The 27957-nt window shown below is 44.6% G+C and overlaps 1 protein-coding gene across 4 annotated transcripts in view; it reads right to left on the bottom strand.

Annotated features, from left to right (window-relative positions):
* SH3PXD2B (SH3 and PX domains 2B) overlaps positions 1 to 27957 on the bottom strand; it is a 305249-nt gene that overhangs the window by 59401 nt on the left and 217891 nt on the right. Inside the window, exons 7-11 of one of the 4 annotated variants that reach the window (XM_078653005.1) lie at positions 23836 to 23871; positions 19182 to 19316; positions 17820 to 17924; positions 17342 to 17425; positions 14702 to 14819 (exon numbers count right to left, since the gene is read on the bottom strand). In XM_078653005.1, the coding sequence (XP_078509131.1) occupies positions 14702 to 14819; positions 17342 to 17425; positions 17820 to 17924; positions 19182 to 19316; positions 23836 to 23871 (478 nt within the window). The remainder of the gene's footprint in view (positions 1 to 14701; positions 14820 to 17341; positions 17426 to 17819; positions 17925 to 19181; positions 19317 to 23835; positions 23872 to 27957) is intronic. The other 3 variants (XM_078653007.1, XM_078653006.1, XR_013598659.1) reach the window with 3 other exon arrangements.

Raw genomic sequence — 27957 nt, 5'->3', positions numbered from 1 at the left:
TCGCAAACTGCAATGCATCAAGAAATCGCTAAATAAATTGCGATTTCTTAAAATTCCTTAATTGCGATTCTCAATTTAAGAATCGCAATTAAGGAATCCCTTCCCATTCATTCCTATGGGCCTAGAGGCCCATAGGAATGAATGGGAAGACATTCTCATTTTGCGAATCGCAATTAAGGAATCGCAAAATGAGAATGCAATTTCAAGGGTGCAGGGGGGTCCAAAGGACATCCTGTTGCACCCCTGTACATTTTTCACACACACATGCCCCAAGGGCATGTGTGTGTGTAAAATGGCACTTTGAAAAATGCACTTTTGTGCATTTTTAAAAGTTTTCGCAAATTACCATGAAGGTCAACTTCATGGTAATTTGCACCCCTTATTTGCGAATTCGCAAATTTTAAAAGTTTGTTGCATTGCATTTAAGGAATCTCAATTTGAGATTCCTTAAATGCAATCGCAATTTAAGAAATCGCAATTTTGCGATTTCTTAAATTGCGAGAACAACAAAATGCATAATGCATCCCAAAAATGTAAATTGCATTCGCAAACGGCCGAATTTTGCGATTCGCACCGTTTGCGAATGCAATTTCCTTTGATGCATGTGCCCGCACGTGAGCTATGTGGTGTGGAATCAACTAGCACTTCAGTTTCTTTTTAAATACTGAGGCAGGATAAGGGAGTTACCCAAAAGTGCATGCAATGTTAAATGGACTGCGGCCAACCACCACAACCTACATCATTGACAGACTCAAGTTTATAGAGTTTTCACTTATCCAGTCATAATGGTCTGTCAGAGATTGATTGGGTGAAGGATATTTCTGAAGAGGTTTTGACTTTGGTGTTGGAAAGAAAACCCAAATAACCACATTAACACAAATAAGGGGTAAAAGTAAATATTGAAAAGATGGGAGAAAGTGCATATCCTTGTGAGACACCACAAACAGTCTTTCTTTAGGTGGATCCAAAAAAAGCAAACTGCAACACATTGAAAGAAGCCTGATACATTTTATCTTATCCAAGTTTGGCTGCGCCTCCCAAGCTTAGTTCAGTCTGTTGTGTCAGAGGGTTACTATGGTTGATGGTGCTGAATGAGAGCACTCTCATATTGAAATGTCACTGTCCATCAACAAGTGATAAATACGCTTATTGGCAACCTTCGGTCCCTCTCCCTAGTCTAAAACAAGGCTTGGAAAAGTAAATCAGGACACCTGATTTCAGATGCTACTGAACTTATTATTCACTTCAAACTACACCAACTTTGACAAGTGTCAGCTTAGTCACCTTTCAATTTCTCAGTTCTAGACTCGACTATGCTAACATTCTGTATGCGGGGATCCCTGCCTATCACCTCCACCGGCTGCAACTAGTGCAGAATCAGGCTGCCCGCCTGATTTTTTGCCAGCCCAAACATCAGCACGTTACTCCCCTTCTTCGCAATCTTCACTGGCTCCCTGTCTCCAAACGCTGAATCTTTAAGCTTGGATGTACCTTCTTCAAGGCCCTCTCCGACTCAGCCCCGGCCTTTATTTCATCTTGCCTGACACGATACATCCCCTATAGAGCTCTCCGTTCTACATCTCTTAATTACCTTGCGGTACCCAAATATAGAAGGGAAAAGCATGGAGGACTGAGTTTTTCTTTTCTGGCCTCCTCCACTTGGAACTCTCTTCCAACGGCTCTTCGTCTCTGCTCCAACTATGCTTGCTTCCGTACACTGTTAAAAACTCTGCTATTTCAGTCAGCATTCGAGTAACCCCTCCTCCCTGGTAAACGTATATTGTCAAAGAGCGCCATGAAACCGTTGGTGAACGTGCGCGGTACAAATATTTTTAACGTAACGTAACGTAACGTTTGACGTTACTCCTTCAAAAATGCTTTATAATCGTTTTCTTCGGCTCTACAGGTTCTGTGTATTTGCACGAACAGTGTTAGTGATTTAACTCACTGTACCTGCCAACTCCTGATGTACGACTCGACTAGTAGACTGCAAGTACTGTGAAATGCCTGAGTGTTTGAGAAATTAAAAATAGCATGGGCTTTATTGAGCTGTACAGTTATTTTGGCAAGCCAGGGCATCCGTACAGGCCATAAAAGGACCCCCGAACTAACTCTGTCCGAGATATTGGTGGGGTTTCATTATGAATACTTTAATGCACAGCACTGTTAGCAAACAAGCACGTACTTTTATGGTGAGAAGTATGAAGCTTTAAGTTCACAAAGCTGCATCTAATTTTTTTTATCGTTCAATTAAGGTTTAGGACACATTTTCTAGCTACCTCAGTTACTGGCAGCTAATCTAAGTAACGAGCATAGGGACTTTTTCGTATTACATGTTGCTCTTCTTACTTCTCTGATTAACTTACTCATAAACCAAGAGAAATAGTACATGGTCTGTGCTCCCATAAATGCCTTTTTGTTTGACTATAAAAACACCATGTGCCTCAAGAGTTAAACTGATGGTGGCTGAAAGGGAAAAACTCTCACATAACTAAGGTGGTTTAATTTGAGGAAAACATCTTTCAACTAGCAGAGTTGCCGATTCTAAATAAACAGAATAATGCCCTAGATTTAACACTGGTCTTACATGCCATACCATAAGAACATACATAGTGTTTCTGTACATCAGTCAACACTGCCAACCTGTGTTACCACTTACTAACATTTAGAGACGGAATATATTTAGAATCAGCTTTAGTGTTTAGATTTCCTCAAGTAGTACATCATATTTCTGATTTGCACATTAGTCATCACTTCCTTTGCCCGTGAATCATACTTCCTCATTAATGCTGAGGGCTCTGATGTATACATAAACTCCACTTATTTAAGAAATGAATCCTCAGTTGTTTCACAATTTTTAGATACTCAACTCTCCTGCATAAACAAGGCAACATTCACTGAAACTAAGGGTCTCGTAAGACCTTGACTTTGGTCATAGGCCGGCACTCTCCCAGAAAGCTCCTGCTCTTCGTCGCTGCCGCTGAGCCCCTGCTCTGGGTGTTCGAGGCTGCTGCCTCGGAGTATTGCGTTTTTAGGTTTTGCCTAGCCAATGCGTACGAAGTACGCATACGCTAGCAAAATCTTATGTTTTCCTCTGTGGGGTCGGGTATCCACCCCCTCCTCCCATTGGCTAGCTCCATAAATGGAGGCTAGCCATTGGGAGACGGCTCTGTCCGTCAATCCCGGACCAGATTCGGGGGCGTTCCCGAGATTTTTTCCATGGGCGTTCCCTCTCGCGTTCCCTCTGTGTAGTCATGCGGCGGTGGGCGGGGTTATTTTTTTGCTTTCCTCAAGTCATGTTTTTGTCATTGCGCCGAAGATGGCGCCGGGGCCCGTCGACTTCTTGTTGCTCCAAGAAGTCCAGGTGAGTGTTCAGCATTTTGATTTGATATCCCGCCCCCCTCCCGCTGTCCGTGTGTGCCCCGTTCCCGCCCCCCCCGCTGTCCGTGTGTGCCCCGTTCCCGCCCCCCCGCTGTCCGTGTGTGCCCCGTTCCCGCCCCCCCGTGTTTCCGGCCCGTAAATGCTTCCGCTGCACCCCCGCCCGGACAGGGCAGGCCTGGAGAGCCACCGGCCCGACTGCAGGCAGCGCTGTGGCGAGCTGAAGCCACGCCATCCCGGCCGCTTCTCCACAGCCCCGGGCGCTCGTCTGCAGGAGTGCGCTCGACAGAGCGGTCCGCTGCAAAACACGGAGGTGGCGGAGCGGGAAGGGCGGGCGGCAGGTGATGTAAGAGCCGCCACCCGACCCCTGTGCGCTCAGGCGAGCGGGCGGAGGAGCTCAGTCTCACCGCGGGGCTCCCCTGCCTGCTCCTAGCCGCGTCCCGCCCTCAAAGGTCTCCAGATTTACGTTCGCTTCAAAATTTATAGTTGCAAAGTGACACACGCTGCTTGGTATCACCCTGTTACCCGACTCTCAATGTACTTTCTAGCGCCTGTCTGGTTTGATAACAGCAAATGGTTGCTACGTGGTCTCCAGCCCTCTCAGGTGGCTCTCATTGACGTCACTTGTAGTTACGCTCAGTGGAGTAACGCATCCGTAGCGATGCAAACTGCAGGATAGAAGCTGCAATCCTGGCGGGTGCATTCAGCCATTCATACTCCTGAGGCTTATACAATCAACAGGGCTTTAAGTGGGATGTAAAAACTGGGGGGTCTCTCAAACGGCCGTGGCCAATGTAATGAAGGGCGTCTTAAAAATACTTAAGCTAATAATCTGTGTTTAGCCTAGTGTGCCACCCGACTTGTATTTTGCTGTTTCTGTCATTGCATTCAGATATATGATACAACAAGTAACATCATACCTTCAACGAGTCAGGGCTATTGGCTTTGCCAGTGGTTGTTAGTGGTGTTCTTGCATTCTGTGCCCCTGACGCGCAACGGTCTCTAGCTCACATGGCATTGCGTGTATCCCTTCTCTCTCTGCATCCCCGAGCCTCGATACCATGTGGGACGCTGGCTCTACCGACTGCACGCTTAATACTGATGCATGGTCGCTGCCAGCTCTGCCTCTGAACCGCAGACTTACAATTACCACTGACAGAGTCAACATTACTGCTACAAGGTCTCCCGCGTTTCCTTTCCTGTAAGCCGGACCTATGAAGCGTATTTAAAGGAAACACGAATAAGAAAAGGAACTTTTCTGATCTTCGTATTTTAAGGAGTATGGAGGGGGAGGTATACGTATCTTTGAAAGCAGCACTTTATATGAGCAGGTCCTGACGGCTCTCAGTGCGTGCACTTCTCAACAGCGTTCATTGACATTAATTAGCCAGTCCCGGCACTTCGGAACAGGGCCACTAAACCTAAAATGTAACAGCATTTAGTGGACATTGGTAGCACCTCTAAACAGAGCCGCTTAGGAGCTTGGGAAGGTGTGTACTTCTCAACAGGGCCGCAGTGCATGAATAATGCAGACCGGCACTTATTAGGCCTCAAATACGTGCACGGTAAAGTGCTCACAGTTTTAATCCATCCATACACCCATCCATCCATGCACCCATCCATGCATGCACCCATCCATGCATGCACCCATCCATGAATCCACCAACTCATCCATTCAAGCATTACAACAAGAGCCCGCAGCTCTCCTTCGTCTCTCCTCGCCCCCCCTTCCCTGAGTCCGCAGCTCTCCTTCGTCTCTCCTCGCCCTCCCTTCGTCTCTCCTCGCCCCCCCCTTCCCTGAGCCCGCAGCTCTCCTTCGTCTCTCCTCGCCCCCCCTTCCCTGTGCCCTGCCCTGCTATTGTAAATGACAATACCATTTATTTATGTTAAAAAAAAACAAAGAAAAATAATGTCAAGAGCAATGCCAATAGCTCTAACTTTCACAAAGGCAAAACCATTGCATTGTAAATGCTTGTTGTTTAATTGTGCTTAACTGTGTATTTTGCTTAATTATGTTCATTTTTACCACCTCGCATCGGTCTTTCATTTTTTTCTGTTATCTTACATGATTTCCCTCCTTATTGTGCCTGCCCCTTGCGTTTCCCCTTCTCCCTTTCCCGCCACTGCTGTCCCGGCCCTTCCCCTCTACCCGTGCCTGTTTTCCCGCCTCCCCGCTGAGCCTCCCTCCCCTCCCCTCCTTAATGCAGACCGCTGCGGGGGAGCGCTCGTATAACCTTGACTTCGGTCATAGGCCTGCACTCTCCCCGACAGCTCCTGCTCTTCGTCGCTGCCGCTGAGCCCCTTGCTCTGGGTGTTCCAGGCTGCTGCCTCTGAGTATTGCGTTTTTTGTTTAGTTGTGCTTAACTGTGTTCATTTTTGCCACCTCGCATCTGTCTTTAATTTTTTTTCTGTTATCTTACTCTATTTCCCTCCGTACTGTGCCTGCCCCCTTGCGCTTCCCCTCTCCCTGTTTCGCCACTGCTGTCCCGGCCCCTCCCCTCTACCCACTGCAGTTTTCCCGCCTCCCAGCTGAGCCTTCCTCCCCTACCTAATGCAGACCGCTGCGCAGACACGCGTGCCGCTGGTGCGCCTAAAGCAAGCCCGTCCGTGACTCAAACTCAACCAGCGCCGGGAACCCTGGTTCACCAAGGTCCCACTGCTATGACTCTACCACCCTCAACGCACTCATCATCACCTGGAATCCCGTTACCGTTGAACACACCACAACCACCATGCAGAAAACCCTCTCCGGACCCCCCCCCCACAGACTCCAGCCCATTGCACATATTCCACAGGGACGCTGCCGATTTCGCACCCGAACTGGGACGGACCATCAACGCCTCCCTCATGTCCGGCATCTTCCCAGACAACTGGAAATGGGCGGAGGTTAAACCCCTCCTTAAGAAGCCAACGGCCGACCTAACGGACCTGAAAAACTACCGGCTCATGTCTCTCCTCCCTTTCGCGGCGAAAGTCACAGAGCGACTCGTGAACGCCCCACTGACAACCTTCATCGAAGGTAACTCCATCCTAGACGCCTCACAGTCTGGATTCTGCAGCAACCACAGCACCGAGACCGTTCTCCTCGTCACCACTGACGACATCTGTTTGCTACTCGACCACGGACACACCACGGCCTTCATCCTTCATCCTCCTAGACCTCTCTGCAGCCTTCAACACTGTTTCTCATCGCACCCTTTCAGCCAGACTTCACAACCCAGGGATAAAGGGAACTGCCCTCGACTGGATCTGATCCTTTCTCTCTGGCAGAACCCAGAGGATCAGACCCCCTGCCTTCCTCTCTGAACCCACCGATATCAACTGCGGAGTACCCCAAGGCTCTTCTCTCAGCCCCACGCTCTTCAACGTCTACATGGCCCCCCTCGCCGCCATCGTCAGCCAGCATGGGCTCAGCATTGTATCCTATGCCGACGACAGCGAGCTCATTCTCTCCCTCACAAAGAATCCTGAAGACACCAGACTCTGCTTCCAGGGAGGAATGAAGAACGTGGCTGCCTGGATGAAAGACAGTTTCTTTAAGCTCAACTCAGAGAAGACTGGAGGTCCTCATCCTCGGATCCTGCACCTCCGCCTGGGACAACACCTGGTGGCCCTCCGCCCTTGGGAATCCACCCACTCCCACTGACCACGCATGCAGCCTCGGCATCATCCTCAACTTCTCTCTCTCCATGAACCGCCAGATCAATGCCGTCGCCTCCACCAGCTCCAACTGCCTGCGCATCCTCCGCAAAACCTTCAAGTGGATCCCCCCGACTGCAGAAAGACTGTCACCCATACCCTCATAACCAGCAGACTGGACCACTGCAATGCCCTGTACGCCGGAATCAACAAAACACTAATGCACAGACTCCAGACCATCCAGAACGCCGCTGCCAGACTTGTCAGCGGAAAGCCACATCACAAACACATGACCCAACACCTGTGAGACCTCCACTGGCTCCCCGTCAAGAAAAGGGTCACCTTCAAACTCCTCACCCACGCCTACAAATCCTTCTACAACATTGGACCCAAATACCTCAACGAAAGAGTATCCTTCCATGTGCCTAAAAGGAACCTCCGCTCCATCGATCTCGCACTGGCAGAGGTCCCCCACATCCGCAGAAACAGAACGGGTGGGAGAGCTTTCTCCTACATCGCAGCCAAGACCTGGAACGAGCTCCCCGTAAACATCGGACGCTCACCAACCCTGCACACCTTCAGGAAGGACCTCAAGACCTAGCTCTTCGACTGAGCCGGAGCTGCCCCATTCCCCATAACGCCTTGAGACCCTCACGGGTGAGTAGAGCGCTTTATAAACCCCAGATTGATTGAGCATTTGGGCATCACAGAGTCAATGCACATCTCTTTTGAGAGGAAATTGAGACTTTGACAATTGAGCAAATACATGGATTGAAATCTTCACCAAGCCCTGGCAAGATAGAAAGGATCCCCTTCCGCAAAGTGTTAGTCTTGCCCCTGGACGCTGATTTTAGGCCCAGGACTGGAGGATGCAAGGCACAGCTGATTAGCCGATTAACACAGGTAGTTGGCCAAAGAGTCCCAATATAAATGCCAAAAAAGACAGTTACTTCCGCTCTTACACACAAACCACAAGCAATTCAGAATTGGGCATGACTTGCTAAGGGATAACCTCGACATTACAGTTGTATTGGTTGAAGCTGTGGATGAGGGTGAACCCCAAGGTGATATTTAACTCATGGTAAATTTGCATGCGAAAGGTAGACGAAGAGTCCCGTGGTCAAAACTGGATTCCAAGTAGTGTGAAAATCCAGCGTTAGGCAAACAGGCCTTGGAACCAGCCTCTCTTAGCCCAGATATTAAATAAACTCTGACGACGGAGATTCTTACCTGTGAGATCTGAAAAGAGTCGACTGTTACGCATTTACGAGCTCCATAACCAAGTACATCCGCATTTCTCGTAACCACTTTCAAACCTCAACCCTAACTCAAAATAAAGAAATGCCATAACTAGAGCCAGAATGTAGAAAGTACATCTCCAGCAGAGCTGAGCAAACAGCTCTTGGGAGAGGGTAGCTATCCTTCTGCCCTCCCTGTAGGCGCATGGACATGAACTGCACTGGTTTCGGTTCGGTCATCTCCACAAGCAAGTCAGACAGAAGAATTACTTCCTATTTTAAGAGTTTCAGGATTTGGCAGTATCTCTCAAACCAGAAAACGTAAAAGAGGACCTTAAGTCTTTAATTTAGGCGGCAGGGTTGCAGTTGACAAGCTTAGGTTGTCATCAATGTCTCTGGCAGTAGCGGGCAAGAAGCTGCCAAGGGAAATTACTTTGGAAAATGGTTATTGATAATTATGTTGCAATATCTTTGTAAAACTATGTATATTTCAAGCAATACATGGCATCACACTAGTTCTGGCCATGTGGGTTTTTTAGAGTACACAAAGGCGTAATCAGTGAATGAATTGTGACAGTTTACAAAATTGTAGTCAATTTTATGGCGGTCCAAAATTATAATCTAATTTAACTGTAAAGCGTTCAGCAAGTTTTATGTGCAACAGCTGCGTTACGGACACATTTCACACAGATGCCTATTAGCCCTACACTGTATTATACAGAATGATTTTAAAGTGTATTTCCTGCTGAATGTGGTTTGAGCCATAATTTTGGATGTTTTAGTCGGCCTTGACCGGATGGTAGTTTCTAAATAATGTCTAGTCTCCTTGGCAGGAATTGAACTGAAGTCACAGAATTAGCAGGAATGCTGCAAAACTTAACAAAGAGGCTTTAAGATCTCATGGCATTGCTACAAATTGCCTTAACCTGCCAGCAAACACTAACATTGGCCCAATTCCAATGCAGCCTTTAGCTTGGTTGAAACACTGGGCGAATGTGGCACACCATTCAGAAGGCTCTGCGTAACGTTCACCAAATTATACCCCTTACCTCGAGATAACCAACATGATAATGTATTTGCTTGAGATGCCGGATATAGCCTAAACTGTCTAAGATTGAGAGTGTTTTACAAAGGAAGTCCCCATTGGCATGGTAAAAATGGCTTGCTGGTAGCCATAGCGAGTTCCTGGTCAGTGTTTTGAGTATGCGACCCACACCGCACAAGGTGATGCAACATTTGCATTGCCATCCACAACCCAGAGTGACCCCTTTGCTCCACCTAACACAAACAGGAAACGTTATTGGGCAACATAATAATTGGGCACGAGGTTGTTTACTAATAGTAGTATTGCGAAAAAGGCACAGAAGTTTAAAAATATTGTTTTTCCTAGCTGTGTTGGTACCCTGTGTTGGCTGGTAGAAAACACACTGTGGTGCCTACATCGCCAAAGGATTGGGCAGAGCCTGGGTCTCTCTCTGGGCTCCTCTGTTCGAGGAGATTCCTTTGCCCAACCGGGATATTTCAGTTGCTCCCTTTAAGCTGCAAGAAGAAACAAGCTCTTGACCTGTAAAAATAATTTTACAGCATGAATGCATTCCAGATTCGCATGCGCATCATCACATAATCTTCTGGTATGCATCAGTAAAGTATCATGAAACTTAGATGATCTTGACCTTAAATCCAAAATGCACCTTTGCTACTTCAACTTTCACAACCGTGAAAGTACATGAAAGGTATGCAACACTATTTCTTTTGTTTTGCGTTCCAGGAATAAAGAAGGCATTTCTATAGTTTAACAGACAGGAAACTGACCACCCTTGCGATAAAAAACCTCAAGCGAGAATGCACATCAAATCAGCAGATGAGCGTGATGCACTGTCCGACCTTCTATATCTCTAAGACTGCATAATGAGGTAATCACAATTCAGAAAGGTATCTTCAAAGTCAGCTGCTTGCATAAACTGTTAGGCACCAGCTCAAAAGACGGTGCAATCAATTTTATGAGTACCATATTTAGGTCCCACACTACACAGGTACAATGGAGCCCCATCAGAAAAGAATGGATTACTAGGGTTATGAAGAGCAAAGCAGAGTCCTTGACATTCAAGGTAGCTGCTAATACTACCAGGTGAACCCTAACCAATGAACAGTAAGATCACACATCACGAAGTGCGGATATGAAGACCAGCTGCCTAAAGCTTAACACTGACAAGACCGTAATCTTCGGAAAGAGAACTTCATAGTGGGACTCCACCTGGTGGCCAACAGAGCAAGGACCGACACCCATCTCCATCACACATGACAAGAACCTCGGGATCGTAATCAACAGCAAACTCAGTATGACTACCCAAGTCACAGACGTCACTGCATCTTGCTTGAATACGCTGAAGACGTAGAGTAAGAGTTCCAAATGGCTCCCAATCAGCACCCGGAAAACAATCACACATGCCCTAGTCACAAGCAAGCTGGACTACATGAACACTCTTTTCCAGGATCAACCAAAAACTCACCAGAAGGCTGCAGACCATTCAGAACTCTGCAGCCAGAATTCCCATGCCGCATTCACATCACACCACAACTGAAGGAGCTCCACTGGCTACCCATACACGAACGAGCAGAATTCAAACTCCTCACCCACACTTTCAAGGCACTACAAAACATTGGCCCAGCATACCTCAAAAACAGCACCTGGTTTCACAAACCTTTCGCACAACACTTGTTCGGACACCTACATTCACACATCCCTCACATATGGAAACCAGATCCAGCAGTCGATACTTCTACATCGACCCTAAAGCATGGAATGACGTGCACATAAGATCCTCCTCCTCCTCACTTCTTCTATTATGCAAGAAGCTGAAGACCTGGCTTTAACAGCACTGCCACTAGGTCCTAGGTTTGCCTAGACTCACACGTGTTCAGTGTCAAGATACCCTCCCGGTTGACAGTGCGCTCTACAAATCTACATCACATACCATACCATACCATATTATAACAAGCAGGGTGTCATCTGCCTTTGAATTAACTAGGCTTCAACAAGTTCTAGTTTGGCGAGTAGTAGTTTAATGCATGTGGCCTTCTCGCCTCTAGAAGAATGTTAATGAATCTTCGTGAGATTTCTACATTCAAATACTAAGTTTCAGGATCCAGGCTGGAAAGTGCATTGACTTGGGGCCTGGATGTCAGATTTCACCCTGGCACATCCTCAAAAGCTGTGTGTTGATGGCAACTTCTTGTACCGTGAGTAAGTCAATTTCATAAGTTAGAAGAGCACATCAACACGAGATATGTTTATTCAAATAAACTGACAGTGACGTGGGCCATTGTGTATTCTGTGGCGACTTGCAGAAAGAGGGAGAGTAGGAGAAAAGCATGCTCACACGTCCTTCAACACATGGCCAGAGGTCCTTTCCGTTAACCCCAGCCACAAATGCCTTGAGGCATAATTTAGACACGTTTTGTTTTAGACTGCAGCAAAAATCAATCGTTCTGCAGAAGGCCACATGCTGGAAAAATATCAGGGATGGTGGCTTAGTCGAACCCTCATTTTTCCAAAGTTCCTTCTGAGTGTGTCTGTTGATTTGTACAGTCTGTGGGCGTGTGAAATGACTACGTGGATACTGGTTCATTCAGTCTGTCACTGTGTTTACCAAATCCATGACTGTTCTGCCTACTGATAAATTCTGTGGTGTCCACCAGCCCACATCCTACCAGTCTACCAATGCTTGGATCCACTGACTGTGGAGCATGATCTGGAGTGGTTTCACCTCAAGTCACGCATGAGGTCAAGGTGAAAAATAAGGACTTTGTTTGCAACGATTGAATCCCTGTCTCACTATCAGAAGGTGAGGTTTCCTAAAAAGGAACTGTGTTATGAAAATAAGTGTGCATCTCAAACAACAAGAGTCATCATTGGTTGAAGTTTCGAAATCTGCCTCCAAAGAAATCACTAACAATGAGCAAGATGCAAACAACTTTTACATATTTACTCATACAAATATTTAATGCCGTTTGTGCTCCAACGACAATGTTAAAAGTTAACTGCTACTCAATAACCTGTTGACTAGGAATCTGTGCACACGTAGGACTTTGCATCATAGCTGGGGCCCCACAACCGAAAAGCATTTCATGAAAATTAATGGGGCGGAATGGATTTCAAAGGTGGAAGGAGCTACTAGGAAGAACTTCCTGCCTACCACTTAAAGACAATATTCTATGTACCTTGGATGCATGAAGGCAAACATTTAGGCACCCTTCATATTGGCTGTTGACAAGAAGTCATCCTCTTCGAATAGACTGAAGTTGAGCTCCATCATCATCTTGATTTTAAAAGTGCAAATGAAGTGAATAATAAAGAGCTAGAATGTGGCAGAGTGTACCATATACAGTCTACCAAATATACCCCAGGCCACTTTCACGTGTTAGCACTTTATGTGCACCATCTTCCCACAATGCCTTGACCTCTTCCAGCAGAAGAAGCATTTAATCCAACTTTGTGAAAGTCTGATGTGATTTGCGTTTCCGGTCATGAATTTGGTGCAGTACCTAGAACCAGCCCTCTGAAGCATCCGCTTGTCTAAGGGCTTGTGGTGCCATCACTGAAGAAATACCTAAGCCTGCCCTGACATAAGCGGTATAGTCGAATGGAGTGTCATGAGTGTGTTAGGAAAAATAAAAACATCTTGTGGCCTCATCAGCTCACCTTCCCTCAAAACAAATGTTGTTGGAATGGGATTCGCTTTTGCTGGAAGGCAGAGTCTTATGAATGCCGGCTCCTCCTGTAGGTAGCAGTAATACGATTGTGAGCAATGCCTTCAATTCCCTTGATATCCGAATGGTAAAGCTAGGGTAGGACCAGTTCACTCTCCAAGGACATACCAGCCTTGTCAACAGTTTCCATCTTGCAAAGCTGCTGCTGCTTTCTTATGGTCATCTGAAAGACCCTGGACAATCTCCTCCATCGATTCTCACCGTCAGTGTTCATAGCATAGCAATAGAATGGACAATTTAGGATTGCATTTCCAATGAACCCTTTACTTTCCTGCCTATTGTATAACTGATCTTCCTCTCCTTGGACAGAGATGTTGGGGTTCAATAATTTCTTATAAAATGGGGTATCACACAGAATATGCCATAAGTGTGGCCATGTGGGACAGTCTACATTTTGCTCTGACCTATGCCACTGCTACTTTAATGGCAGCTATGGTCTTAAATATGTTTATATGCTGTTGAATTGAAAGCATTGGCGAAAAGGGATGTGTGTGCTGCAGATGGGTGAGGGGTTCTAGAAGGAAACAAATCTGGTGTCTCTTTTCCATATGAAGGAGCCGCCCTCTCTGGGATTCTATGATGATATCCAAGCTTTCCTGGGGGGCATGCACAAAAGAGGTAAGATTGTGGGCCCCCCTCCCCCCCCCAAAGAAGAAAATGGCTTTACTTACAGTGTGGTGAAGCACGAGAACCGTAGTAATACAGCTTTGCTCATTAACTTGGGAAGAGAATGTAGCCTTACGGCTAGAGCGGTAGACCTCGAAGCTGGGGAACAGGGTTCGAGTCTCGGCAACGATGCTCAACATCCTGTGATTCTGGGCAAATCACTTAATCTCCCCGTGCCTAACAAAAATGAATGTGCCCATCTGTAACTAAGCTGGTGCTCATGTAAAGCCCTCTGATACCCGATGTCTCGGGTCTAGTTCGTGCTATATAAAAATAAAAAAGTCATTATTTTCAAATTAAAACACTGCTGCATTTAGTTATCCAAACCACCCATTGCTAAACAAACTCCAGTCACTGTTTTTTTTACAGTTTTGATGGTATCACTGCTTCGAATTTAATGGCAAAAGGTCTAAAAAGGCCATCTAAAGTAGGGACATTGTGGTTTTGGGTTAATGTCATCATAAGTAAGGCTAAGCAAAATTGTATTTACACTTGCAAAAGTTTTCAAAATATACTCAATTTCACATCATTGTTGCATGCAAGAGACTGACTTGCGCAGAAAATTCTTGTTGAGAGACATTTTTTGCTCGCGCCAGTCTCCTGCCAGCGTCTTGCAAGATATTCTTACACGAGGTGAGCATTTAGGTAATAATAAATGAAATTTTAAAAAAGCCACACGAGATGCTGACAAAATACATTGTGCTCTGGAAGCGTAACTTCATTATATTTTCATAAATGTACAAAAAAATAAAAAAACGTATACTCATCAGATACAGTGACACTGCCCAAAGCTGGTGCCTAAAACATATATCCGCTACATTCACGTGTGCTTTTCTGGGGAAGCCACTAGTTGATGGAACGGTGCCGAGCACGTAAATTCAGAATATAGTCACTATGCAGAATTCTACGATTTTGCACGTCATTAAAGCAATGCAACGCTGCATCAGTAAATTTTCTTGCCATTGCTGTTGCAATTCATTATTCGGACGGTTCAAGGATAAAGGGATTACCTGATTTTCCACCAGCCTTCTAGGTTTTTCTGGACCACCTCCACCATGGCCCCCTTCTCCAGTGTGATCTCGTCCGGGTCCCTGGCAGCATATGGGTAGATCACGCCATACTTCTCCTCTGTTGGTTCAAACACAGGCAAGGTCGTCACATATGTCTGCATTTATCAAGTTGTAGCTGTACAAGAGAAACCACACTCCTGAGTGCTAAGGGGTGCAGACCATGACAATGTGGCTATTTGTCTTGCACCGAAAGCAAAGGGGACTCGCCATTAGCTGCACACTGGATATGTCAAGTGACCACAAGACAATACTGCATATAACACTTCTGCAGTCAAAAAGATGGAGTCAATGAAGAACTCTGTAAACAGTGGAAGAGAAAATGATTTGCGGCAGTTGGCAGAGGGCAACCTAATAACCTGCGGAAATATGCAAATTGCATCATGTAGACTGTGATCAGCTTTTTTTAAGCAACCCTTATTCTAGCAATAACGGGGAAGACCAGGTTAGAACTCTTAAGCCACATCTATGTTTTTCAGCCAAAACTATCTGAATTAAAAACATTAGGAGAACTAGTCAAAACCAGAACATAGTGATGGGCTTGTTTTGGAATATTGTTTGAAATGTTCTGCTATTTATGTCTCTATTCTGAATCACACCGGTAAGGGAAAACATAAAAACACATAACAGAATAGAGCATAAAACATTTTGATTTTCCCATACAATACAACATGTGGCTGTATTGGTCTATACCTAAAAGAGAGGGGAGCAAGATGGAAGGGCCATTTCGAAATCCCCCCGTTGATTGAACACAGAGATGTTTAAGAGCACCCCCACGCCCTGGCATTAGCAAAACTGAACTAAACAATACTGTGAGCTGCTTTGAGACCATACCCAACTAAAGAAAAACTGGGAACCAACTGCTGCTGTGCCAAAAACCTCTATGGTCACAGACTATTCCCTCTGTCAGCCATCCCTGGGGGGCTCCCTGTGTGTATCTACAGGGTCTTCATGCCTTTCTCGACTTTCTGACCATTCCCAACCTAGGAAGGGGAGCCAGAGGGGCTGTGTCCAGTCTCCCCATCTCTTCTCTTTGAAGGGGCACGTTCACTTATTTATAATGAAACAGACCATTTATAGGGAGTATAAAACAAAATGGTCTTTCGGTGCTGAAACAACAGAGGCTACTTTCACCAAACTCAAAGAACTCAATGTATTGACCTTGGGTGGATGAAAGGGTACAACGCTTTTACTGGAATTGAAACTGTGACCAGTGGGTTAGGTTACACATACATTTCTAGTGCAGATGGTCATCTAACTGAGGCAACATGCCATCTTTTTCTTCAGCATTACCTCCCAGCCTAAAACCATGGCCCTTGTCCAAAATGCATATGTTCCTCAAAAAGGTCAACATTTTGGCGCCTATCGCTTTATCATGCATGCTCCCCCTCTTCTCCTAATGTCCCAGGCATGCTTGTGTATCTATAAATCACTCCTCACAAGAATCACTGCACTGAACATGCAGCATTCAGCCAAGTCACACCTGAACCAATTTTACTATTTTTCGGTACCTATATAGGACTAACGGGACAAAATAGAGACATTTAATGTAATCATCTTGAAAGAATGAATACTTAAATACCTTAAAATGGCAGGTTACAGGATCAATAGTAGGATGGTTTTATTTAACGAGGGAACAGAAATAGTGGACAAATCTAATTGAAATATTTGGCTACCAGGGAGAAGGCACAAAGCAGGCCAGTGGATGGGATCAATTTACACCTCATTGAAGCTGTACTCCAAGAAATGGTGAACAAGTAGGGTGGGCCTTGCTGATAAATTGGGCAAGTGTTCAAAGTAGGCACACACCTTCACAGGAGCAGCACAGGGTTGCTGGTGAGACGCAAAAGCCCATCCAGGGAAAGAAAGTAAGAGGTTTTATGTTTGAGGACATTAAAGAACACCCAAGATGTATAAACGTAAAATAGGTTGAATGAAAGTGAAACAAAAAGCTCTGCGTGACTCAAACTAGAGCACAGTTCCTTGTTCAGGATATACAATCTGTACTGTTGGATTTAGTTCAGAGACACCATTGGGAAATAGAGCCCAGTTCCAGGGATGCATCAGACAACCGAAATGGCACAATTAAAAATACGAGGCTCTTTTTGTGAGGTTCAATAACAGGAAGAAAAGGTTGACTGGGGACTGAGGTCCTCACATTCCCCTGGCACCGAGCTAAATACAGGGGGGTTCATTCTAGTCCCCAGTATTCTGTACATCGAAACACTCAAGCTTGATTTTCAAAAGACAATTGTTAACTTGTCTACAAGTGCATTTGTGGGTAATTGTTTCCAGGCTGCTTATAATGGGAGGAGGGCTTTTGAGGTCTTTTTTGAGGAGTGATCAGTTATCAAATTATATGAGAGCAATCTTTCAATGCTGTGGGCTCTAGTATCAACTGGGGATGTTGATCACGTGCTAGGAATGAAAGTCAGGCAATTATGCACAGGTAGAGGATGAACTGTACATGTGGTGGGCAGGCAGGCAGGCAGGCAGGCACACAAGCACTGGAACATACACAGGCAGGCAAAAGCCCAAGACAGCAGCCAGAACCACCATGCAAAGCAAGGTAAGACTATCCACCTGGACCCCATCCGCTGGTGTACAGGTCACCCAAAGTCCGCCGGCGACCCACATGCCGGGGCAGGGACCAGTACCTCCACGGGACTGGTAGCATGTTGGGAAAGAGAAGTCAAAAAGTAAAGAGTAAGAGGCACAGAATATCACCAACGAGGAGAAGGAAAGCAACCGCAACACGGACTGATGAAAACTGCTGAAAATACAGAGGGAAGATAGGAAGAGTGAAGAGTAAAATGTAGATAAGAAATGAAATTGAAGACATGGAAGGATATAGAATGTCGAAAAACAATCTATCATTAAGGTAGGCGCATGAAGGTTATTGTAGATTTACTACTCTAGTGCCACATCTACTTACCTTTTGGAATTGATATACGTGTAGGTCAATATAAAAACATTATATTTTGGTACCAAGGAGTAAGCTTACTCCTCTATGTCTGCTCAAATAGATCATGCAATAGGCAAAGTCCTTATGCGCACTTACCTTCCTCTGGCTGCATGGCAAACTCGTCTGGTGCACCATCTTGCGCCTCAAGACACGTGGCAGGCACCCAGCCCTGCTCATCGGAGGTACTAACAAACCACCACCCTAAGGAAAGAAGTCAACAAGTGAGCACAGATTCTTTGAAGAGAGAGATAACATCTCTGCATCTGAAATCAGAAGTTTGATTTAATCAGTAAATTATTTAATGGAAGCTTTAGATAGAGTGATCGATGGAGTATGATAATGAGAGTATTCAGAGTTGCCAAAAACTGGCGTTTTCTTGGCTTGCCTACTGATTCACAGTGAGTTCTTCTCTGATTGCCCCCGCATAGCTAAGAATGTAAGCCTAATTAAAGTGTCCATGTGAGAACAAGTAATTTGTTGTATTTACCCTCAATTGTTAGCCAGTGCTCCCTAAGTGAAGAATTTGTCCTCACCCACTCAAATCTTGGACATGGCCATGTGTATTCTTATGCAGTCCTTCGTAGGTGCCTAAGCCACAGATACATCAACCTTTCTCTTTCCATAGACATCAAGTTAAACTCCTCCCGGGTGCTTCCGTCTCAAACCCCCAATCCCAAAAATTGAAAGCAAGGTAAACTAAGGGAGTGTGCATATTCTTAGGGAACATAACAATTTACGATGATGCAGCTGCCACTCATGCGACAGATCACACAAGCCACGCAAGCCCTTGCAGACTCGACAGAGGGAAGAGGACGTCTTTGTAGGCCATGTGCGATCAGGACCTGAGAAGAGTTGCTAGAGAAACCAGCTCTATTGCACACCTTGACTCACAAGATGTAATTTTTGGCTTCAGGCTACAAGCGTCTCTTGCGACGCTTACACTGGCTTCTGATTGAACAGATAATCCATTTTAAAACTCTCTGCATTCTTCACAAGATCTTGTTTAGCCAAGGCCCCCAGATTCTGCAGGGCCTATGCTCATTGTATGTACCCACACAGGCTCTGCGGTCCGCTGATTTGCACCTGGCCTGCACTCCTAGGGTGCGCAGGTGCAGAACAGGAGGGCGCTCTTTCAGGTCTCTAGCCCTCTCCTTTGGAACTCTATCCCAATCGCAGCCAGAGGCACCCAAGACCACCTGGCCTTCAAAAAACAGATTAAAACCTGGCTGTTCGCTTCCATCTAGCTGTGGCGTTCTCTAGCCCTGCTACGCCGCTTGTCCGTCTTCCTAGCTTCCTCTCTACCTCTGCTGCTCGATCTGATAGCGCTGGGACAGCCCGGTGCTGGGGTAGCCATGCGCTTTATAAATTTTGCTAACATAACAAGAGCACCAGTGCCGATATACATATTACTCAGGCATAATGAAATATACACACAGTTCAGATCTTTAATTTGCTCACCAGATTCATTTTTCTCGATGATGTCCACGAGCTGTCCCACACGTAGATTTATTTCTGAGCTCTCCTGCTTCTCGTAGGCAGCTACTGCGATGTACTGATCAAGGACCAAGGCATCGGAAGAAGAAAAGTCACCACCTGGATATAGACAGACAGATTGCCCCAAAGCTGATGTCAGTTAGTGGCAGGCAAGCAACGCACCCACCTTGTCCCCTCTTTAACACCCCCATCAACTACAGACACAAAGTCACCTCTTTCCCAGTGGCTAAAGCAAGCCGACAGCCGACACCAAGGGAAGTGAGTCTGAATGGGGGACCTCAGAAAATTGCAGAAGGAAAGGCGAAAAAAGTCAGATTAAATTACCATGTGAAATTATTCACTCACTGCAACTCAAACTCCTGTGCTACTTGACAATGGAAATGGACATGTAATTTTATAACAGATCCTTAAATTACAGACTTGCACAAGGTAAAGGACAAAGCAACATCAGTATACTGCATTGCTTGTAACTTAACCACATATCTAGAGCGCAAGCCATGGGCTCTGCCAAGCCGCGACCAGTAGTATTACCAAAGATGGCAAACCCTGCAGAAGCAGTAACCAACCTAATGAATACACGGGCACTACCTTTTCCTTTATGCTGGCGGTATACTAGCTCAATAGGCCGTCCCCAGCTGCAGCAAAATATTACCCTTAGGAACCGACAATGCGGTGATAGTTTAATATTCCAGAGAGTCAGATCCAGCAGAGACCAACAGGTAAATCCCAACTGGCCTTGCCTTGCTTCAGCGGTAATTAGTATTATAACCCCATTGGGTCAGTCACTTCTATGGCTGGTATTAATATTCCCCTGGCCCTAGGCAAGCTGTCGCTAGCAAAGGCCAGGCACAGCGCCAGCTGAGACTTGTTTCTACCGTAATATTACAGTGTTAAATATTTTACAAGGTATGACATTTGAAGGTTCTGGCTCCATGCCTGCTAGGGAGGCAGCACTTGGCCCATGAGAGTCCCCGAGAAGGACGAGAGTCAACGCCTAACGGGGAAAATGAGTTACTGTTAACAAGTAACAGGGATGCCAAGTAGAACAGAGAGCTTAAAGCATGAGCCAGTCCTGGATGTGGGATATTGGTGGAGGAGGGAGTGCGGAAGAGGAAGGGAGGGAGGAAGGGGAAGAAGAAGAGGAAGAAGAAGAGGAGAAGTTAGAGGAGGAGGAGAAAGAAGAAGAGGAGGAAGAAGAGGAGGAAGAAGAGGAGGAAGAAGAGGAGGAAGACTAAAACAGAAGAGGAGGAGAAAGAGAAAGAGGAGGAAGAGAAAGAGGAGGAGGAGGATGAGAAAGAGGAGGAGGAAGAGAAAGAGAAGTTGGAGGAAGAAGAGGAGGAGGATACTTTTTTTTAATTATGACAAGCACCCCTTATACTCCTCTACACAACAGGAGACGGATTATAAGACCTTAATACAGGGGCATTTTAGTACAGTCAGTCCTCTGAACTCCATCAGCACAGAGGGATGCATTATGTGGACTCAGGGTAGCATTTCATACTTTTGTTACCCTCCACACACTCTATGTTCAAAGCCTTCAGCAGATTTATTTCTAAGCATTACTAGTCTATCCATAAATAAGGGAATACTTGATTGAACCTCAAAGAACGGCGTGGAGGGATTTGAAAACATGTGCCAGGCTATAACTATGGTCTGTGTAACATTCACCCTCGCCTTTAACCCAATGAAATGACTAGGCTACAGTCCTTTCCATCTTAAAAGTGTTCCCCTTAGAGATAGGGGTCCATGGGTAGCTCTTTCTTGGCTGTAGCATGCATAGAAAATTGAATAATAGAAAACCATTTCTGATAACTCAAATAAATGAAAAACCATTTGGCGAAAAAAACAAATTATTAAACAAAGGTGAGCCGAAATAATAAACCACCAATTTATCATACACTAAGGAGTTACAAAAAAATCCAACTTAAGAAACCAAATGAGGGTCTCTATAGCGAACCCTTGCTAGAAACATGGGGCATCATGTATCAAGCACTTTTGCGCCAGCAAATTCTGCACGCGGGATCAGAAGTTTTGTGACCATTAAAGAGACTTCTTTTGTACAAAAACCCTTTTACAACTTGGAAAATTCTTTCAGACTCGTAAAAGGGCTTATGCGCATCACAAGTAGGAGGGGCATACTAGGGGCACCCTCCTCTTATTTACGTGCTGGAGAGGATTGTTTTTGTTTGTGACCACAATTGTGAACGAAACTATTATTCAGATACTGAAATCTGCAAAAAGGGGTGGTATCTGACTCGGAACGGGGATGGAGTTTCCTTTGAAACTATTACCCTTTGTGAACCTTAAAATAAGTTTCAGGTAGAGCTGGCCGTGGTCTTGTCGATCACTGCCAACTGTCAGATACTTTAAAAAAAAAAGTACTTTTGTAAACGCAGACCCATTACCTTAAGGTAAAATGGGCTGCATTTTAGAAAAATGGTTTTATTAACTAAACACAATCTCTGCTGCCCTTAGCAGGCCACCACCACTGTGACCAATTGCGACCTGGGTCTAATGAATATTCATTAGGCTGTTCGTTCTGTGAGCCTCTGTGAACCGACCTATTTGAACTTAGATTGGTTCACAAAATCAGACTTGATTAGCAAAGTCAGTGCTCAATTTGCGACCACTTCTTTCGAATCAATTCTGTGTATAGGTGGTCCTTAAGTCTCAACACATGTCCTCATAGATAATGGGGAAAACCCTTCAATACATAAGGATCTTACTTTTAATAATAAACGGGGAAAGGATGTAATGAAACAAAGGTAGAGGGAAGCATGGAGGAACACAGTTCGGAGGAAGAATGAGGTGATAGGAAATATGGAAAAAGGAGGAGCATAGGGAAAAACTAATTTTAAAATGTTTGAAGAAAAGGGTTGTCCCCCCACAAAAAAATAAAATAAGGATAAACACCGCAAGAGGACGGAGGAAACTGGGGGAAAAACAGAAGGAAGGTATATGAGGCGGGGAAAAAGGAGTACAAAATAGAGAATGCGGGGGGCCGAAATTGTAATTTGAAAAAAAGCAAAACGTAACCTAGTAACAAGATGTATGAATGGAAGAGGGGCTAAAATGAAATTAATCTGTGGAAACCAAGTAAATAAACAAAAGGAGAATCCATTTTCTAAACTAATAACATTTACACCTATAAAAAGAGAGTGAAAAGGCAAAATATTTGTTTTAAAAAAGGCATTCTGAGAATTGGTTTCTATCATATGGTTGATTACATTTATCTTAACTTTCTCGATTAGTCACTTTAGGTAAAATGTTTTTTCAATATTGGTTGTCTCTGATTTTTTTAATATAAAATCACATGCAACTTTTCATTGCATCTCTTTCAAGATTGGCTTACTTGGTTCCCCCTATTAAGATGACAAATGTGAGCAGGTACAGAGACCTTCACATGTCCACCTGTTACTCTCCAACTATAACAGATCGCCACGTGGCGACTTTTTGTGAAAAAATTCTCAACTTCATTCTTCTATCAAAATCTAGACTAAGTCTGGGTTTGAAAATGAATAAATGATACATATATATACAGCCGTATAGATCCTTAAATGACAGGTGCATCAGTGATAACAAAATACCACTGATCAACTAAATCATGCTTAATTTATGACAAAATACGACCAGCTTATCCCACACACAGAGTATCTGGCCTCAGATTAACAAACATCTGCAGCAGACGAATCAACTAATTTGGCTAATTTAATAAACTGGAGCTGGGAACTACCTTAATCAGGAAACTTGATTTTTATTCACATAGGATATTCATTCCCAAACAGAGATTTTAGGAAGGCAAACAAATAGGTGAACAAACGTGCACCAGAAATGTACAGTGAAAAATCAAAAATGTCTTCATTGACTGTAACCTTTACTAAATGCTTTTAAAGTGCAGTTGCAAAGCCCAAAATATATCAATACACAGAGCCTGACTTAGTCGGTGATCTCAGATCAGTTCACGTCACATGCAAGTCGAAACTCCCCGCTGGATTGAGCCTTAGTGGTCTAGACAAGTATTTAACAGCCAAAAAACAATGCTTTACTGAATGAATGACTATGCTGTACTGGGGCAAATTCTGGATTTTGTTCTTAGGGTGGATAGTCTGTTCGGAAACAATCTGTGTACGTAGGTAACATAGCACATCCTATTTTTAGATATTTGCATGGATAGAAACTGCCCCAAACCATAGACTCCAAACAATAGCACCAGCACCCTGCGCACCACTAAACGACTATATTACACCACACATCACATCAGGATGCACCTTCATTGTCACCAATTCAGCAAATAAGCTGAGCCTAGGTGGACGAGCCCTCGAAAACATTTACCAAGTTCCTGGCAGGTTATTCCTTTAATGTATAGTTGAGGCATAGAAGTGCATCTGCCCCATCCTTAAAGGCGCTTGAGGCACAATGGCCAATCAGGAAATTTCCTTACTTCTGAGCCGGCCCATCCATCTCTGGTGGCTACTAATGTTGACTTAGTTTGCTGGTCCACCTCTAGGCAAGGGTCTAGTATTAGTGCAGACTCAAGTGAATTGCAGCACAGAAACAGAGAAAGCAAGAGCGAAGCAAAGAAACGGAATGTGAAGGGTTGGGGTGGACGAGTTACTACCTCTCTTAAGGAAAGATGATGCTCGCTGGATAAAGCCTGATGAAGGAAAAAACCAAGGAAAGCAGATATGAGGAAAATGAGCGAAACGAATGAAGTAGAAGGCAAGATATCAATGCCAGAAGGACCCCCTCCCTCCAGAAAAAACTCAGACGGCTTTCACACTGTCAAGCATCACACCTGTTAGCACAATGCAATGTCAAAGACAGCCCTTGACCTTCACAGGAGTCATGAAGAGCCCTGACTGAGAAACAAATATGTTACTTACCTGAAACGATGGTTTGCAGCTTGATACAGATCCACATGTGTCACATGCACTGCCAACCTACTGGCTAAATTCAGAATAGTTCGAATCATTATTTAAAAGCCGGTGGGAAAAAATTCACATGTATTATTTTGTCCAGAGGTCTAATATAGACAAGAACCTTTTAGTGGTTTCGAGTCAAAAGGATCCTGGATGAAACCCATTTCAATCTATGACAGGCAGCCGGCTGCAAAATCAGTGTTACAGATAAGTAGGGGTGGCGGAACTCGCGGAGTTTCATGCCCTGGAATTCAGCAGAAATAGAGAAAAACTCCACGAGATTCCGTGGAATCCTGACAACAGGCGGATCATATGCAGCTCGCGCTACAATTTAGCACTGGTAGCACAAGTAGCGCTGAAATTCAGCACTAGTGGACCTTGCGTTGGGTAAGAGCACGCGTCCATTCGAGTTGATTTTGCGGACGCTTGGGTCAAAAATCCCAGCGGCAACAAAGGTACTCGGTACCCTTTACCCGCGACCACTAGTGAATGCCTGCGAACGCCCATGCTAGAAAATCTCACTAGAGGACACCAAATCTCGCTCGCCAGCTTGTGAATTCTGGAGCCTCGCAGGGGAACACGGCGACCCACGGAATGTGGCCAGAACTCCACAATAAAGTGTAACGCAGAGTGGCAAAAATTCTGCCAACTCCTACAGGTAAGAAGATTATGGTTTTTCAGCAGGGAACAGTTATAGAAACAGAGGTTTTGCATTCAGTGGTGTGCAGGCAAAAAGATCAGAGATTGCTTTAGGGTAAATGATCTGCAAATAAAAAGATTATTCAACTCTGCATTCTTTAACAGGTAACAATGGACTAACATCTTGAACTAACTCTCTGGTATTCCTAAGTTTTGGTCCCATCAATGCAATATTTTACTCATTTACGCATCCTTTGTGCAAAGGCAAGGTAATCCTTTCTCCTATACTTTTAGAAATAATACGGGCAGCAGTTGGTTAAGGTTCATGATAAACTTCAGCACATAATGATGGCTGGAACTTGGATGACTACAAGGCATCTTCCACAACCTGGACATCAGGTCACAATGCTTGAAATTCACTGGCTCCTCCCCACCGCTACATTACAGTTTGCCTCCTAGAAATAAACTCAGTGGCACATGTATGCCTAGAGTTAAAAATATTAAACCACAAGCTTGCCTAATGCCACGTTCAGCTTCCATGATAAATCTGGTGGTGGAATAGGAGGGGACAGTCCCATAAAATGTTTAAAGTACCTTTTAAAAGAGATGCTATTAAAACTGTGATGTGAACTGTAATAGAGACGTACGCCAGTCACGTGAGCTAATCTGAATGATTAAGACACCCTTTGAGGCACTCCACAACAAAGTAAAAAAAATGCTCTGTGTTTGACTTCACAGATTCTAAATCGGTTCCATTTAAAAGACTAACAACTTCTGAGAAGTTTCTAGCTTTAAGTGGATGTTCAAATGCCAAAATAAAATCTGCATTGCCCAGTGATCCCAGCATTTGTCAAAAGTATTAAGTGCTTGGAGTCTGTTTCCTATCACTGTTGAAGCCCAGATAAATGTCATGTTTGTCTCCTGCATCAAACAAGATATATGAGGGCACACCTTATCACAACTTCTCATGGCATGCTTCATCATAGGTGACCCCCACACTGAAGTAGAACAATGCCACTTCAGTGGACTCAACCGAGAAGGGAGTTCCTAGATATTATTTTAAACATGATAATGCAGGGGCCAAGGTATTGTGTACAACTATCTATGGGTATACCCAAAAGTATCCTTTTATTCACAGATACCCTTGATACGATTACAAGATCATGAAAAACTGTTTCTTCTGGCAGTCATGAGTCAGCCAACCATTCTTATAAGCAACATGTTTTGACCGGATTAGGAAGCCTATACTGGTCTGCAGTCTTCTTCAGGGCTACAAACTCCTTGCCTAACTGGTGTGCATAATTCATGCTCAAAAGGTGAGGTGCAAGGCTCTCATACCCGTCTGTTCTTGTGCGATGTGATCTCCCCAATTTAAGAAAACTCATGGCGTTGTGGTTCAGATATTGCGGAGCTTCCCCTGTAGTCACACATTCGTCAATGGTGAAGCACATGTCCAGTTATCTATAACAACCCCCTAGCGCAGTAAGGTAGACTTTAGTGATTACAATGGTTGTAAAGAAATAATTGCAGCAAATATAACTCCCTTGAATATACAGTCTAAAGGAAATGTTACATAAAATAGTGAGGATTAAGTTGTAGAATCACATGTCAGCCATACTAGGAGGCAGTATATTTTAAAAGTGTTGGTCCGGATTTAAAACGTACCACCTCCCTGGGGCTTTTTTTCAAATGAATGTGCACACCAGTCCGCATGTTACCTTTGCCTCAAATTGTAAAGCGCTCTGATATCCTTCGGGATCAAGTTCGCGCTATAAAAAACTTTATAAATAAAATAAAATACATAAAATAAGAAGCCTGGACCTTATTTAGAGCTTGGCAGATACTTCACCAAAAGTGACGATATCCCATCCAGTGTGTTACAAATGCCACAGGCTACCATTTACTTGCAATAAGGGGGACGGGAAATTGATCATGCCTGTGACAATGTATCCCATCTACCAAACTCTAAATCAGTGCCCTAGTGTTACTAACTAGTCAGGTACTTCACTGAGCTATTGAGGACTTCTCTTCCTTATACTCCTTCTCAACCTATACTTTTGTGTTGGCTGGCTGGAGACTCAACGCACTCAAGAAGTCCCTGACAAACGCATATTCTGCATGAGCCAGTTGACCTGTATTTTATTGGCGGAGCTAAATCTTTAATGTCCAAGCCAATAAAGAAAATGACAAAGCAACAAAAAAGGTCTTTCCACCCTTTGAAATGTGAACTTAAAAGAGCAAATACAATTTAAAAATGTGTTTAGAGTGGTTTTATCTACACTTAAATGGTTAATAAAGCAAACAAAAAGAAATGTATGGCTAAATATAATACCTTTGATTTTACAAATAGCTACATGCAAGTGCCAGCCACAGTTCTCTTTCGAATGTAAACAATTAAAAACATGGAAAAATGGCACAATTTTCAGATGGAAGATCCAGGATGCATCATTACACACATTTCTTCTTGTCTGAGGGAGCACAGTCCACACTGTAACAGAAATGACTGGCAAGCTTGGGTTCTATGGCCAAACTCTGCTCACATTTAGGGCAAGAAGCCCAAAATCTGATACGTTGGCGAGGGTAACAGCTCACCATCATGACTTAGTCTAATGGACGCCGGCAGAGGAGTTCCTAGAGAAGGGGAGAAGCTAGTGGCAAGTGACCCTTTTGAGCTTTGCAAGAGCAGACTGACAGAATCCAGTGGGCAGCTGTGGGGATACCTCCTCTGTCACTCTATCCCGACACAAAGTAGAACAGAAGTGTACTTCACAGATATACTTGCATCCAGGGTCGGACTGGTAAGGCGGGCAATGGGCCGGTATCTTGAGTTGCAGCGGTGGGCTGCTTTTTTGGCCAATGTGGTGGCCGATTTGAGCAGTATCATTGCTGTTTGGACACTACCAGCGGCCTAGTGGGGGCCTGAGCGACCTTTCCGGAGGCAGAAGAGCCTCTATTACCTCCCTTTTACCAACAGGCAGAGGTGTCAGTTCCAATCTCTCACTGTGACGGCCCATTAATGAATGCAGATTGAGCAGGGGTAGGGTGCCAGAGCAGAGGCGGCTTTAATTATATTCAGGTGTGGTTCACCATTGTGAACTAATCTGTGCATAAAGAGTCCTAGCAACGTATGCATTTTTTTTATCTTAGTCATGTTAAGAAAACATGTCTCTTTTACAGACACC

The sequence above is a fragment of the Lissotriton helveticus genome, chromosome 7 (genome assembly GCF_964261635.1).
Source record: "Lissotriton helveticus chromosome 7, aLisHel1.1, whole genome shotgun sequence".
Classification (NCBI taxonomy): domain Eukaryota; kingdom Metazoa; phylum Chordata; class Amphibia; order Caudata; family Salamandridae; genus Lissotriton; species Lissotriton helveticus.
This window is presented reverse-complemented; position numbering and strand designations above follow the sequence as displayed.